At 44.3% G+C, this 16069-nt stretch overlaps 2 protein-coding genes across 2 annotated transcripts in view; both read left to right on the top strand.

Moving 5' to 3' along the window:
• LOC142965355 (fibrocystin-L-like) overlaps positions 1–8848 on the top strand; it is a 40553-nt gene extending 31705 nt beyond the window's left edge. Inside the window, 19 exon segments of the mRNA XM_076106272.1 lie at positions 281–454; positions 1094–1197; positions 1796–1922; positions 2076–2197; positions 2274–2364; positions 2477–2625; positions 3013–3135; positions 3233–3344; positions 4171–4287; positions 4386–4551; positions 4866–5098; positions 6035–6199; positions 6323–6480; positions 6630–6765; positions 6920–7264; positions 7399–7550; positions 7661–7807; positions 8112–8265; positions 8670–8848. Coding sequence (XP_075962387.1) covers positions 281–454; positions 1094–1197; positions 1796–1922; positions 2076–2197; positions 2274–2364; positions 2477–2625; positions 3013–3135; positions 3233–3344; positions 4171–4287; positions 4386–4551; positions 4866–5098; positions 6035–6199; positions 6323–6480; positions 6630–6765; positions 6920–7264; positions 7399–7550; positions 7661–7807; positions 8112–8265; positions 8670–8848 — 2954 coding nt within the window.
• Positions 8849–9468: 620 nt separating this feature from the next.
• Positions 9469–11701, top strand: gdf6b (growth differentiation factor 6b). The gene is made up of 2 exons (XM_076106261.1): positions 9469–10299; positions 10809–11701. Exons 1-2 carry the CDS (start codon positions 9621–9623, stop codon positions 11699–11701), a joined length of 1572 nt encoding a protein of 523 aa, XP_075962376.1. The 5' UTR covers positions 9469–9620.
• The last annotated feature ends 4368 nt before the right edge of the window (positions 11702–16069 follow it).

Raw genomic sequence — 16069 nt, 5'->3', positions numbered from 1 at the left:
AACTTGTGACATTAATATTTCATTTAATATCCATGTTGCTAATGTGTCTCACTAGATATTCAGCTTGTTGTCACCTTATACAAGTTGTTACATTTGCCATTGAATAAAAGTTGATGTGAGAGATCTAATTTGAACTTTTGTTTCCAGATATTATATGTGTATAATATTGTGGTGTGCTTTTTTTATTGTGTTACTTAAATCCCCTGAAATGGTTTTCATAGCACTTTCCGGAGTGTGTCAGATGGACTATACTGACCTCAGTCTCTCTCTCCGTCTTCAGGTGAGACTCACTCCGTCTCAGGTACGTCGCTCTCCTACACTCTGGCGGCTGATGTCGGCCTCGTGACCAGGAACATTAAGATCATCGGTGAGGAGTATCCGGAGATGATGTCGGAGTCATTCGGAGCCAGACTTTTAGTGGGCAGCTACTCCTGGGCTGGAGTCGACTACAAAGGTAAGTAGAGTATATGACGGGGTTTATATTCTGACAGACTGGACGTGTTAATCCGCTGTAACATCATCACTAAACTAGAGTTCAGACCTTTGTGCCTCTCAGGGTGATATAAAGCGGTTCACTTCCTGGTAGATTCAACCGGTCAATCTGTAGTTAGATTTTGAGCTGTTGTTTTCTGTTTGGAAGGAACACTGATGATGGAATGGGCTTAATGTCTTTTGCCATTTTCTTTTTTTGAAACCTTGAAACGTCTTTGCATCTGTAACCCAGCACAAACCGAGGATCTTATTATTAATAAAAAAATTTGACGTCAAAAAATGTTGAATCAAACCCACTACCAGTTTTATCTGCTAAAACTCATTTATTGTTTTATATAAGATGCATCTAGGAGCCATAAATCATTAGCCATGTTCTCACTGATTATATTTAAGTTATTTATTATTTGATAGTGTTTTTATTCCTTGTGTCAACATGATGAAGCGCATAGATGTATAGAGAGGTAGACAGTAGAGAGGTTTGGTCTCATTTTGAGCCGGAGGATCTGCAGATCCATTGTGTACCTGATCTGTGATCCATGAAGAGCCCCTTTCTAGTTTACATTCAAACACATTCACCACCTCGTTGTTTGATGTTTTACAGGCAAGGCTCAGATCAGGAACGTGGAGTTCTTCCGCTCTGGTCAGGAAGGCTGGACCGACTACACCGACCCTCGTTACTCTGTGGCCTTCCTCAACCTGGGAGAGGTACAGCAGCACACACACATACACACACACACACACACACACACACACACACACACACACACACACACACACACATTAAAGCTTTAGGACTACAGGACTACTTGCATATTAAATCCAACTTTAAACTGGAGGACACATACACTTAAAAATGTGTTCGCTCAAGATGCTTTGAAGAGTCGTCTTAATTGGATGTTAAAACCTGAAAATGAACTAATTAATAAATCTAGATTTTAGACATGTCCATCACACATTTCTAATAATCACATATTGAGCAGTAGATTCCAGCATGTTGGAGAAATAGATCTTGTAGTAGTCATATTTAGTCCAATTTAAATACAGCAGAATAAAAATAGTATGTTAGAAAACATTTTCTTTAAATTTAAAAAAATGTGTCCAGAAATAATAACTCGTATTTCTTCTTCTACATCGTCTAACTGCATAACAGAGCTGAACTTATATTTCATCTCCTGTAACATCCAGCAGGGGTTCACATGACCAATAGATGCTGCTTACCCTTGTTGTAGTTTAACGCAACAGTAAAAACGATCTATTCAATTGGAAAAAAAGCTAAATTAATCTTTTTGTTCTGTGTTGAAAGGTTTCAGAAGAAGACTCGTACATTCAGGGTTGCGCTTTCCATGACGGCTTCTCCCCAGCCATCGGAGTCTTCGGGACAGAGGGTCTGAACGTTGATGATAACGTCGTCCACCGCACTGTGGGGGAAGGTAAACACGTTGATGTCAATACGCAGTCAAAATGATTTATTAACGCTTTGCAATCGACACCCGATTGGCCAGATTGTCCAAACTGAATTCAAGTTTAACAGCGAAAGGATTTTCCCCAGCTAAAGTCTTGAGATGTCTTGACCCTGTGTGCAGGTATCAGGATTTGGGGCGACAAGATAACAGTGAGGAGGAACCTGGTGATGATGACGCTGTGGCCTGGCTCGTATCAGGACAGAGAGGAGCCCTTCAACTACGCCTGGAACGCTGCCATCGAGGTCCGAACTCTCAAGAGTACAACAAAAACAGCTTATGTCGCTGCATTTCTGTACTGTACTGTTTCTTTGTTTTCAGGTCAATGAGGGGACAAATGTGGTGCTGCAGCATAACATTGTGGCAGGTTACGAGAGAGTCGCTTATCGCATCGACGGTGAACCGTGTCCAGGTAACGGAAACGATCGAAATCAAAGCCGGCCCGACATTTACTTAGACTGTGGAGAAAGATCCAGAACCGATATCCTTAAAGCTTTTTTTGTTCTCCTCCGGGATTTCTGCAGGTTACTTGAATGAGAATGAGAAGTGGATCCACAACGAGGCTCACGGCGGTCTGTTCGGAGTCTATCTGAACAAAGACGGTCTGCCCGGCTGCAGCCTCATCCAGGGTTTCTTCGTCTGGAGGAGCTTCGACTACGGCGTCTACTTTCAGGTTACAATACTTTAGAACTTCTGCTCCTTCTGACACCTTCATCCATGTGCTTACTTTGCCCACAAAGCAACGGTCTGACTGGAGTTGGGCCTCTTAACCTCGAGGTCAAGTGATGCTCAGTGTCTGGAAGAGTAAAAATCAACTTTACTCAGATACAATAGGTTTGGAGGAAGTAACTGATGTTCACTCTGTTTCTGCTCTTTTTAGGATACATTATGCGAATCTACATGTGAAAACTTTTACTTGAGAAATATTTCTGGCAAATATCTATAAAAGCTGAGTTGAGGGATCCTGAGGAAACGATTAAAAGCTCAATCTAGATGGATGATTGACAAGAAATGACAACTGATCACCGTCCTCATCTCCCTCTTCCTCTCGCCCTGACAGACCATCATGAGTGTTATCGTTTCCAACGTGACCCTGGTGGACAACGGGATGGGCGTCATGCCTCTCGTCTACGCTCCCCCTTCTCTCTCCCACACGTACGCCGATAAGACCGTACACGTTCAGGTGATTCACTCATTGTTCGTTTCCCTTTCCTCTCATATTTATCACATATCACTTAGTTGACAGATCTCATATTCCTCCTGCTCGTCTTTTTCCCCAGAATGCCTTGATTGTTGGCAGCAGCCCGAGCTTCAACTGTTCAGCCACTCTGCCCAGCGGTGACTTTAACCTGGTCAACAGCGACGCCCACCGAGCCCCAAGACCTCTCACAGGTACAGCCGATGCTGCCAAACTCACATTTTTGCTGATAACTCAAAGATTTAGACTTAGAAAAATTGAAACCTCGACTTAAAGATCTTGAATGAATTAAAAAAGAGGTTCTAATTTTGAGATCGACAGACGGATCGGTGCAGCTGCAGCAGTAAAGCAGGCGCTGCACCGGACCGTCTTGGTGAAGAGGGAGCTGAGCCGGAAGGCAAAGCTCTCAATTTACCACTCGGTCTACGTTCCTACCCTCACCTATGGTCACGAACTCTGGGTCGTGACCGAAAGGACAAGGTCGCGGCTACAAGCGGCCGAAATGAGCTTCCTCCGTAGGGTGGCCGGGCTCAGCCTTAGAGATAGGGTAAGGAGCTCGGTCATCAGGAGGGAGCTTGGAGTCGAGCCGCTACTCCTTCGCGTCGAAAGGAGTCAGCTGAGGTGGTTCGGGCATCTAATTAGGATGCCTCCTGGACGCCTCCCACTGGAGGTTTTCCAGGCACGTCCAACTGGGAAGAGCCCCCGGGGAAGACCCAGAACACGCTGGAGGGATTACATCTCCCAGCTGGCCTGGGAACGCCTCGGGATCCCCCAGAATGAGCTGGAACATGTTGCCGGTGAGAGGGAAGTCTGGGTCAGCCTGCTTGGCCTGTTGCCACCGCGACCCGACCCCGGATAAGCGGAGGAAAATGGATGGATGGATGGATGGTTCTAATTTTGTCGTTTTGACCATTTAATTTAACCAACCAAGAATTTGAACATCATTAAAAATGTGTTATAAACGCAGGCTGGTTTAACTTAAGAGAATCCAGGGTGTGTGACTCCTTCCTCTCTGTACAGGTGGCAGATCTGGAATCTGTTGGCCGACTTTTGCTTCTAACCACAACACTGCTCCAAAGAAGGTCCATCATATGAACATGAACTACAACGCCATCAAAGGACTGATGAAAGTCACGGGTGAGTTCAGGCTCTAGTAGTGATGTTTGCCATCAAAAACAATCTTCACAACGATTTACAGAAGAGCATATTCCTCTTTTCTCTTCCTACCTTCCCAGACACGACGTTCGTCGGTTTCAAAACAGTCTGCTCTCGCGAGACGAACTTCATGTTTATCACCAACCCGATCAACGAGGACCTGCAGCACCCTGTGCAGGTTTCAGGCATAACGCTGATAGACAGCACAGAGGAGGCCAAAGTCTTCATCCACAGGCCTGACGTTGGGTAAATCATTGCACATCAACAGACACCAGGCATAAACAATAATCTAACAATGTCTTCAAAGTTGTAAAAATGATATGTTGACATTCAGATGTTTTTATTTTCCCGCTTCCTTTTACTCTTCTGAATAAGTCTTCTGTCACTTGGCAGCTCATCTAAGTCAAATGGATTAAGTGCTGCTGCTTGAATTGAGGATTTAAACTGACAAAAACAATGTTTTTGAACACTAAACAGTTGGTATAGGATTTTGATTTCAACTTTCTGCTGTTTTGCACATGATCACATGAAATGGATAACAAGATGTTTTTGTGCCTCAGAAAAGCGAACCCAGCTGACTGCGTGGACATGGACTGCGATGCGAAGAAGAAGAGCCTGCTGAAGGACTTGGACGGTTCGTTCCTGGGCGCAGTGGGAGCTGTGGTGCCTCAGTCCGAGTACGAGTGGGGGGGTGATCCCAGGAGAGGGCTGGGCGACTACCGCATCCCCAAAGTCATGCTCACTTTCCCCAACGGCAGCCGCATCCCTGTGAACCAGATCGCTCCACACAAAGGTGACTCGATTAATGGAGGGAAAAGTACTTCAGTACAAACATTTAAAGACTAAATAGTAGCTGGCTATGACGGCGTATTAGGACCATCGGAGGTAGAAATAAACAAATCACAGACCTGGGAGAGGAGGGTGATATTCCGAGATAAAAAGTCGTAAATTTCCCATCAAAAACTTTATGAGGAAAAGACTTGAATATTCTCTGACAATAAAGGGACACATTTAGCAGAATTGAGTCTGAATGTTGTTACGCCTAAAGGTCCTGCAAGATACGTAGATACATAATGTACATTGCACTCAGCGGCTCACGTTACCGCAGCGCTTAACGGTGGCATCTGTGGTTTCCAAGTTTTATCTCAGAAGTTCTGAGAGATTTAGATTTTCTTGCAAATTTATGACTTCATCATAATATCAGAGTTTTTTCTCAAAATATTACCGGCTCCATAAAAAAACAAGAGTTTTACCTTCAATGGTAACGTGCCATCGTAGCTGGTAAAGAAGTAACACAATGAAATACAAGTTCCAGCGAACAAGTGAAACAGGCGTGGTCACTCCACGTATTTATGACCATCTTTTAATAAATCTTTGCTTATTTGCTTTTTTAATTCCCAACTTTCAAATACAACTGAACTGGGAACTATAGGCAAAGGAATTAAGTAATCATCCATTCATGCATTCAGTCTCATAATGTGCCTTATTCCACAAACTAATTTTCTTTAAATTCAAGGTTCAGTATTAGCACTCCAAACTCAAATGAATACATTCGCTTATTGGTTTCAAGCTCGGTGAACATTCTGCAGAGAGTCACAACTTTTATTGTGAAAGATGAGGAAAAGTAAAATGAAAGGATTCCTTTACTGTCCTGTGTGACGCTTCTGCTGACAGGTGCATCATAAAATACAACTTGTTTTACAAAATGTTGTGTTGCTTCTTTCCTCAGGTGTGATCAGGGAAGGCTGCACGTACATGAGTTCCTGGCAGAGCTACAAGTGCTTCGGGCTGAACTACAGGATGCTGGCGATTGAGAGTCTGGACTCTGACACAGAGACCAGGCGTCTGTCCCCCGTCGCTGTGCTCGGAGACGGCTTTTTGGATCTGATCAACGGTGGGTTGCGTCCTATAGTTCTGAAATCATTAAAACCCAAAAGAATCACAATGGTCTCTCAAAGATTAGTTAAAAAAACAACAAGAGAAAGTCTTAGATTCGGTTGTGTGTCTTTGCATCCAGGTCCTCAGGATCACGGTTGGTGCTCTGGTTACACCTGCCAGAAGAGAGTGTCTCTCTTCCACAGCATCGTGGCCACCGGTCGCTCCTTCGACGTCTTCTTCACCAGCGTCAGCCCTCAGAAACTTCGCCTCATGATGCTCAACGCTGATCCATCTGAGGTCAGAATACTAGATATTCGTCAATAGCTACATTTTCCGTTGCAGAATTCATTCAATGTGACCTCCTGAGCTCTTGAATTTAAAAAGAAGTCTTCTGGTCCTTTTTTTAACTTTTCACTAAGACAACGGTTGCTTTTTGATTTGTGCAGAGCATCATAGTGTCAGTCTTCTACTCAAAGCCGCAGCGGTTGGACGTGTACGTTGACAACAATCTGGTTGCTCCAACTAACGTCCTGTGGAACTCTGCTAACACCGACTACACCCTGAAGACGCCCATCTATCCAGGTACTCCTGCTTTACACAAGCAGGGTAGCCATGTCCAGTGTCTTTTTGCTGTAGGCGTAATCACATATGTGGAGGAGACTAGATCATGGGCCTTTGAATTTGACAAAATCTTATTTCATTCAGCAATCTGTTCATCTTTCTTTTATCCCTCTAGGTCAGTACGACCCCCAGCTGAACGCCACTCTGGGCACCAACTACTTCGACCAGGATTACAAAATGCTGAGGGTCGTGGTGAAAGGCTCCCAACCGGTGGAGATCCGAACCGCCCCGGTTCTCTTCCTCTCCTTCGAGCTGCCCGCCGTGACCGAGGAAGAGTTCTTCGGAGACCGCCTGATTCAGAACCTCGCTGCGTTCCTCAAAGTTCCCCCAAACATGATCCGAATCACCAACATCATCCGGGAGGATGGAGGCGCGCGGCGCAGGAAGAGATCCACGGGCTTGAGGGTGGAGGTGGAGATCAAGAAACCTCCGGTCCAGCAAACCACCAACACTACCAAAGGTTGGTGGGAGAAGAAGTCTCATTTCCGTGTTGATATTTGTTTTTATAGCCTGTTTCAATGTCTAATATGAGAACACTGGCCGAGAAATCCAGGATGTTTTGTCACAGCTCTCTGTTCCCTTTCGTCTTCTCAGATGAGGAGGACTTCGTGCAGTTGAAGAACATCGCTGATGATCTGGGTCAGGCAGCCGTTTCCGGAAACCTCAGTCAGTCCATCGGCTTCAACGTCTCCTCGATGGGCATCATCCCTCCTCCTCCTCCGTCATCTGACCCCAGCTGGAATAAGGTGAATGTCAAGACTTCCCCTTGACAACATCTGCATAGTAAAAACTACACAAACAATATCAGCTTTACGCGAGTGCTCACTGGTTTGTGGTTTCTGCTTTGAAATCTCAGGAGGCCATGGAAGAAGTGACGAGGGAAGAGCCGACGGTGAACTACGTGTCCAGCGTGAGCGAACTGCTGCTGATCGAGGAGCCGATAGCCGGGGAGTTTGTGGGTCCTCTGCACCAGCAGCCCAGTCTGATGGCTGTGGACGAGCAGGTGAGGCACCGCACAGCTGCTGCTGAATCTGAATTTTCCTCAGCTAGAGCCATCTCAGAAGGTGCTTACAAGGCCTTCTTAGCCTATAGGAAACCATATTCCCTTTATTGGAAAAACTAGATTAATTAAATGTACACAGAATACGATTCTCACTCACCATTTTATTGGGATCAGGTTTGAGCTGACACCAGAAATAAAACATTATAGGATGGCAGACTAATCTCTGGAAAAGTGAAGGAGACGCACACCAAGAAGAGTCAACACCGTGTTAAAGTAGACGCTTCTTTTGTGCCGTTGTCCGCAGGGTAACTGTGTCTCTGTGGGAGTGACGACTCTCGCTGTCACTGTCAGCCTGAAGGACGCCAGTGGGAGCAGCGTAGGCGGACTGGAAGGAAACACCACCATCCTGTTCAGCACCTGCTGGGCAAACTTCACCGACCTGTCCATTCAGAACAGCGGTACGTCTGCGTCAAACTTTAAAAAATCAGTCCTACAAAAATCACTAGATTCTTGATGGTTTTTGTTCCTCATTTAAATTTTACCTTTATTAACTGTCTTCTCCCCTGAGAGGAAATCAAGCTTTTCAGCATATAGAGCTAAAATAATTAGTCAATTGACAGAGAAATAATCGTTTGGTTGTTTTTCAAGCAAAAATATTCTCTGATTCTAGTTTCTCAAACATGAGGATTTGCATCTTTTCTTCGTTTTATATGATTGTAAACTGACTATCTTTGTGTTATGGACTGTTACATTATGACACATCATTAATATTCACTGTGGTGCATCCTCGCTGAGCGAGCAGCCATTAAAAAAAAACATGCAACACGAATCACCACAATAATGACTCGTCCTCTCCCTGCAGGTGAGAACCTGACCATGGTCTTCACCCTGAAGGAGTGGGGCGCCAAGTCTCGCACCTTCTCCGTCAAAAATCCGACCACCCAGAGCAGCTCCAGCACCGCCGTGTCTGCCGGCAGTCTGTGTCTGGTCAGCGTCATCTACGCTGTGGCCTACTGCTCGGACTGCGTCCCCATTTGCTAGATAGTTCTGTGAGGCTGAGAGGGTTTTTATGAAGGATACCTCAACACCTTGGCACAAACAAGTCTGCTGAATAAAAAGATATATATAAATATATCGTGCACATATCTGGCTTTTCTTTTTCCGGGCTAAATTTTCACTTCGAATTAAACAAAAGAATACGGATAGGGGTATGGTTTTTCAAAACTCAGTTAACCAAGGCAAAAAGCCAAAGCACCCACCCCTCCCCTCTGCAAAGACTGTGTTTCTGTTTCTTTCCTTTGTTGTATTATATCTAAATGTCTGTTTGATATGGTTATTCTCAGGGTGTAGGATCCAGATATAGATTTTCTTTTGTAAAACATGTAATAGGTGCTTAACTCCACTCTGTAACAACATGGAGATAAGAAGTTAGCATTTTTTTTGCTGCTTTTAAAAAAAACTATGTTCTCTTTTCAATAAATTATATTTGTCATTGATTACACATCTTCATTGCATCCGTGTTTTTCTTTATTAATCCGGTCCTTTTTCTAAAGCCGAGTGAAGACTCTGTCCATGGTGCTGAAGGGAGCTGATTGGCTGAGCGGTTCCACCTGTGCGGCAGCTGCAGGTCGATATGTCTGCGCCTCACTAGAGGGCGGGAGACCCCGTGGTATATCCTAAATTCATCCTCAACTGAGGCACAGTTGCAGTGGCATAACCAGTCCTGCTTGAACAGAGAAAAACTTCTAAAACTGAGACCAAAGAAAAGAGCCATTTTGGTTTTTTTTAAAACAGGTTTTGTGAGCGTCCGCAAATGCAGCAGAAGTTGAAGAGAGTCCATTCAGCGCACATCTGCCTCCCGGGGAGAGAGGTGACGGCCGACGGAGGAACAAATAGTTTTACAGCCTTAATTTGCGCCCTCCATTTAACGGTAACAGCACAATGTGGGCGTGTCCCCCCCCCCCCTTATTTTTTATTTTTTTTTTACTTTTGCACCGCCTGTCCTCCGGAGCTGTGCGCACTTTTGCGCAGCAGCCACTTGCTGCGGAGTGGATGCAGAGTTCAGCTCCGGCTTTGCCCGTGGTCCCCCACACCCCTCCCCGGCCACAGCTCAGGCTCCGGCTTTGATTCGGGACGAGACCAGAGGATGGATCTCTATCACGTCGCTTCCCTCTGCGGGGCTCTGCTGTTTGTTTGGGAAACCCCCGTCTCTCACGCTCTCGCTATTTCCCCTCCAGCGGCCCCGAAGAGCAGCAAGGTGTCGAGGATCTTTGATGGACAAGAAGCCTCTAAATATTTCAAGGAGTTTTACGCGCCGCCGTCCGTCGACAGAAACAATAAAGTCACTTCTAAAGACTCCGTTGAGCCGCACGACTACATGCTGTCTATTTACAAGACCTTTTCCACGGCGGAGAGACTGGGACTCAACGCCAGCTTCTTCCGCTCCTCCAAAGCTGCGAACACCATTGCGAGTTTTGTGGACAGTGGACAAGGTATGTGGAGGCTTTACAGCGCGGGCGTGTGTGTTTGTATTACTCATGTTGTGGGGACATACATTTCTTTACAACATTTGGGGACTCACTTTACTTTTGGGGACAAGATGCAAGTCCCCATAACGTAAATCCTTACATTTAAGACTTGGTTTAAGGTTAGGATTAGTTTAGGTTCGGGTTAGGATTAGGAAAGTGGTGGTTAGGATAAATCTCCAGAACATTAATGGAAGTCAATGTAATGTACTCCAAAGTGATGGAAACACAACTGTGTGTGTGTGTGTGTGTGTGTGTGTGTGTGTGTGTGTGTGTGTGTGTGTGTGTGTGTGTGTAATTGCGTGCGTGCAGGTAGGATTGATTGAACACCCATGACTCATAGCCTACTTTGTCTCCCACATTAATTCGGTGCAGACAATAGTGGGATTTTTCCTGTCAGATTCCACATCTCTGTGGTATGCACATCGTCCCCGTGAGAATGCGTCTGACCCCGCTTGCTTTAATGCTTTCCACAGATGACCTCCCACTCCTCCCTCTGAGGAGACAGCAGTATCTGTTCGACGTCTCAACACTGTCCAAAAAGGCGGAGGTGCTGGGAGCTGAGCTCAGGATATACACCAAAGTGTCTGGGAATTTCAGGATATCTGAAACAGAGCCCGTCGACGTCCAGCTCCTCTCCTGCCACGACCAGCAGCTGCTCGACTCCAAAACACTGGACTTGCAGGACTCCCAGAGGCCGAAGTGGGAAGTGTTGGACGTGTGGGAAATATTCAAAGAGCAGCGGCACCTGAGACAGGGCAAGCACTTCTGCCTGGAGCTCAGGGTCATGCTGGACAACCCGGAGAGAGAGCTGGACCTGCACCATCTGGGTCTGCACAGGCACGACAGGCCCCAGCAGAAGAAGGCCATCTTGGTGGTGTTCACCAGGTCTAAGAAGAGGCAGACCCTCTTCAGTGAGAGGAGAGAGGGGAGAGCGTTGCTGGGTCTGAAGAGGAAGGCCAAAGAAAGGGGCCCTGGTGCCAAAGCCAGCAGGAGAAGGAGGACGGCCGCGTCCAAGACCCGCCACGGGAAGAGACACGGCAAGAAGTCCAAATCCCGGTGCAGCAAGAAGCCGCTGCATGTTAACTTCAGAGACCTGGGCTGGGATGACTGGATCATCGCCCCCCTGGATTATGAAGCGTACCACTGCGAGGGGGTGTGCGACTTCCCCCTGCGCTCCCACCTGGAGCCCACCAACCACGCCATCATCCAGACTCTGATGAATTCAATGAACCCCAGCAACATGCCGCCCAGCTGCTGCGCCCCGTCCAAGCTCAGCCCCATCAGCATCCTCTACATCGACTCAGGAAACAATGTGGTCTACAAACAGTACGAGGACATGGTGGTCGAGTCTTGTGGCTGTAGGTAGTAATGCTTCACCTTGACCGCTTCCTTGTTCGTCAGGGTCTCTGGTTAGTGGGAATCGAACAGCATTACAGTCCGTGTGGTGACGAGGCTGCACCTGAAATAAGGAAAACTTAGCGATGCTTTTCCCAACCATGCACCCAACAAGGTCAAGTTTAATACCTCAGACGTTTGTTCTCTTATTTTTTCTGTACGTTCTTGCCACGAAATCACTACAGTGACTGCATATTCATGAATATACAATGAGATAAACATGTTGGAAACTCTATATCGTTTCTGTCACCAAATCAAGAAAAAGTTAAAAACAAGAGTTCAACATTTTGGCGAATTCACTTATTCCCTTTCATGTAGATGGTTACATGAGAAGATTGATACCACTCACCTGTCTGTATGCTAAATATGAAGCTACAGGCAGCAGCTGGTTAGCTTAGCTTAGCATAAAATCTTGCACAAAACCTGTCATTTTTAAACTTCCGTTTTACTGATTAAACAAACAAGATATAACATGTTCATTAATGGGATTTAGAGTTGCTGATAGGTGGATTGAGTTCCCATTGGACAGACCCAGGCTAGCTGTTTCCCCCTGTTTCCACTCTTTATGCTAAGCTAAGATAACCGCCTCCAGGCTGCAGCTTCTTAGTCACAGCCCAGACACAACAGTGATATCGATCTTCTCTTCTCACTCTCAGCAAGAAAGCAAATCATTTCCAAAAATGTTGAACCATTTCTTTAAAAAGAGACACATTAAATACCCCCCATTTAAGGAAAGTTCATATTTTACTCTTGTGAAATTATGAAAAAATTTATGTCACTTTTTTAATCATTTTACCCCCAACTGTTTGACCCTTGGGACACAGGCACTATGTTTAACTTGTATGGACTGCTAGTAAAAAAAAAACTTATGAAGAGTTACATACATGTAAATAGGAACATTTAATATATGTGATGTTAGATTCAGACTGAAGTTCATTTTCAAAAGTAGTAAAAATAATCCTGGTACAATGTACACCAGAGTACACAACTTAAACCCTAAAAATATGAAGTCCCCCGACCGTCAAAGCAGCCCAACAATGTGATCTTCCTTGATAACTTTGTGTCCAAATTTATTCCAAGATTCTTATGATCAAAAACAGTCAATCTGTTTTAATCTAAGACTTTTTTAGCCCGTCTCTTCTTCTACTATTATAGAAACTGAAAGACAAAGTTCAGGTAAACATTTTTCCTATAATGGACGTATTAAGTGACATCTTTGCCAGGATTAAAAAGCAGATTTTCAGCACTTGACATGGCCTACGACTCAGGGAACGTCCTCGAGTGCTGGAGAGAATGTGAACTCCCTTTTCTTTTTTTTTTCTTTTTTTTAAACCACCAAAACAAAACAGCGCAGGGTTTCTCGCCAGTTTACTTTTTTTTGTTGAAGAGATACATAACTTTGTCTGCGATGCACTGATGTTCAGAGGTACCATGTGTAAATATTTGGAAAAAATAATTTATGTTTTATGAATAAGTTATTTCATTTCTTTTTTTATTGTTCACTTTGTTCCAATACAACTTCCAGACGGCATGAGTCACACATCTGGATGTTCAGGTTCAAACAAACACATATGGGTAATGTTTTGGCAACGGAACGTGACAGCTATGTTCTGGTCACAGACTGTGAAGTACTGTGGTATTATCAGTGTTGTTGTTGTATATATACATAAGAAATAATTATTCACCAAACAAAATAATTGTATTTGTTTGTTGAACTCTCTTATTTAGGCTATACTGTTGTTTAAAACATTAGTAGCACATTTTAGCCTCTTATATTTTGTTTTGCATTATTTACTGGAATCTGAAAATAATATATTATACTGATTGATAATGACTTTCAGTAAGATGAATGGATAATTCAGTGTCATCTCTTTGCTCTCCTGCATCCAACCTTATTAAAGCGGAACATTTGTTGATAATGTATTTTTACACAGTAAAATTATCAGTAAAATTGTTTAACCAAATTTATCTATTCTTATAAACTGTGTAAGATGTGTAGAGTAACAGGCACATTAAAATGTCTTGAACTTAAAATCTTGTTATAGAATTTACTAATAGGTTTTTCGTCATTTTATGCAATTTATCACTGCTAACACTAATATTAGCTATGGTGCTTGTTTTAAATCTTATTGTATCACAAAGTCATACTCTTAATTTTACTCTTTTTAGTCCAAATTGCAGATCAATCAAGACAATAGTTTCTATAATGTCAAATGAATCTGAATATTTGGTGGACTGTACCTTTAAATTATCTAAGTTTATTCCTGCTTGAAATTTGGTCTGTAGCATGAAAAAAAACCACATCAAAACAAACTCATGCATCATCTCATTTCTATTCAATAAATACGAAGTATATTAACTACGAAGCGATGTAGCTTGGTACAAAGGCTGGAACAGGTGGAAACCGCCAGCAGCTCTAAAGTTCACTAACTAACACGTTATACATCTCATTTGGTTCATTCATACAAAAAGTGTGCTCACCAGTGAAGTTCATGCTCCCAGTTTTAAAAAAGAACAACTGTGCAGCATCTATCGTTGTTTTTACTCTTAGTGGACAAATATCACGTGTTCAACTTCAGTCTTTATGCTAAGCTAATCTAACTGACCAACTGCTCTCTCAGCAAAAACATGACTAAGCATATTTCCCAAAATGTCAAACTATCCCTATAAAAAATGTGGAAAGTATCTCTTATCCGTGCCATTTGCCAGACATCTTATAATGCTGAAAGTGAGGACTGTCGTTGACCTTTTGTTGTTAAAGGTACAGTGCACCTAGACCAGCTATTGATCAATACAAACAAGCGTCAGGATCTTACAGACTCATTAGTTGTCGTCTCTGGTGTTAAAGTGAATAGCGGGGTGAGTGACAGTTTGCAGGGTGAAAACAGGGTCAGCAGACAAGAGCGCCATCTTCCCTGGGTGGGCTGTGGTTCTGTGTGTGTTGGAGGTCGGGGGGGGGGGGGGGGGCAATATGTGACAAACAAATTGGTGTGCAGATGTAGTGACTGATCCCCCCCCCTCCAGTCTAGAGCCATACTGGGTCCCCTGCCCCACAGACAATGGCGGTCGAGGATCTCAACATCAGATTAAGCCTGCCTTTTCCTCACTGGGGTCAAAGGTCAAGTGGGGTATTGTCTCCGTGGGCTGTGGACATTAAAGAACGTGCACGTCCCCTTAGAAAAGGGCGGCAATCAGGACGGGAGGGGGAAGGAATGCGCGTGATGCCCTCTGAGGGCCGCGCTGTCATTCCCCCCCAAACAACAAGGTGAGATATAAAAAAGGGGCGGCCGGTTTGAAGCAGCTGCTCTGAACAGCCAGCGGAGGACAAAAGACCGGAATGTTCCGTCTCTATGGCGGCGCACGGAGGCGTTTCTGCACTGTGGCAGATTTGCTGCTGGATGGAGAAACATTTTTTTGCAGGGGAAACAAAGCGGGGTGTAAATTGGGTGCAGGATTCAACAGTCATCAGAGAGAGAGGGGGGGGGGGGGGGGGGGGGGGGGCTGACTGGGAGCTCATGTTTTTCTGCTTTCTAGCTGAGTTTTTCTGTGATGTTAAATGTTTCACACATGTCCAGAGTGCAGTCAAGAGGAAAAGAAAGGATCAGGAGTGAGCTCAGAGGCCGAGATCTGGAACAAGATAGTTTACAACATGTGATGTGTGTCCAAGAAATATCAAGACAGCCACAGCAGACAGAGAGAAAGCCTTCCTCTGAAGTATTTACTCCATGTAATTCCAACACGCGTCTCCTTTGTTTGCTTTTAGTCGCCGGCAAAAGTGATGTGTTGTCATCTTGACCTCTGTGTTTGCTCTGGTAAACGCAGAGTGGAAATCCTCTAGAGTGGCTCAAAGGCCTCTGACTGACATACGAGGGAAGTGGCTTGTTAACTCGCTCTGTTTGTTAAGAAAACTTTAGGGACTTCGTATTTGTTTTCTTTGCTGCAGGGTTCAGCTGTCTGTGATTTTCAGTACGCTTTGATTTTTTTTTAGATGTCTAGTTTAAAACTGGGCTAAATGGGATTTAACAAGCTTTTTAGACGTTGGTCAATGTTTCGACAGCATTAAAACGACCAAATCTCAAGCAGATCCTAAATAAATGTTGAAATATAGTGACGGAAATGCTGCAGGACATTTTATTTACTATTCATCACCTCGGTTGTTTTAGATGCAACTTATTAAGTCTTTGTAGGGGTCTTTGTGGGATCTGTAGTCTGGACAATGAGAGTAAATCATATAGTCACATGCTAGTTTGCTAGGTCCACCGAGCTAAAGCTGATGCAGTCTAATACAAAAGTCCTGTAAGGAATGTGACCTTTATTAAGAAGACAACGTTAGGATTAT

Source organism: Anarhichas minor, unplaced genomic scaffold (genome assembly GCF_050575085.1).
Source record: "Anarhichas minor isolate MPS153535 unplaced genomic scaffold, ASM5057508v1 ptg000033l, whole genome shotgun sequence".
NCBI classification, from domain to species: Eukaryota; Metazoa; Chordata; class Actinopteri; order Perciformes; family Anarhichadidae; genus Anarhichas; species Anarhichas minor.
The sequence above is the reverse complement of the archived record's forward strand: the minus strand, read 5'-3'. Positions and strand labels throughout refer to the sequence as shown.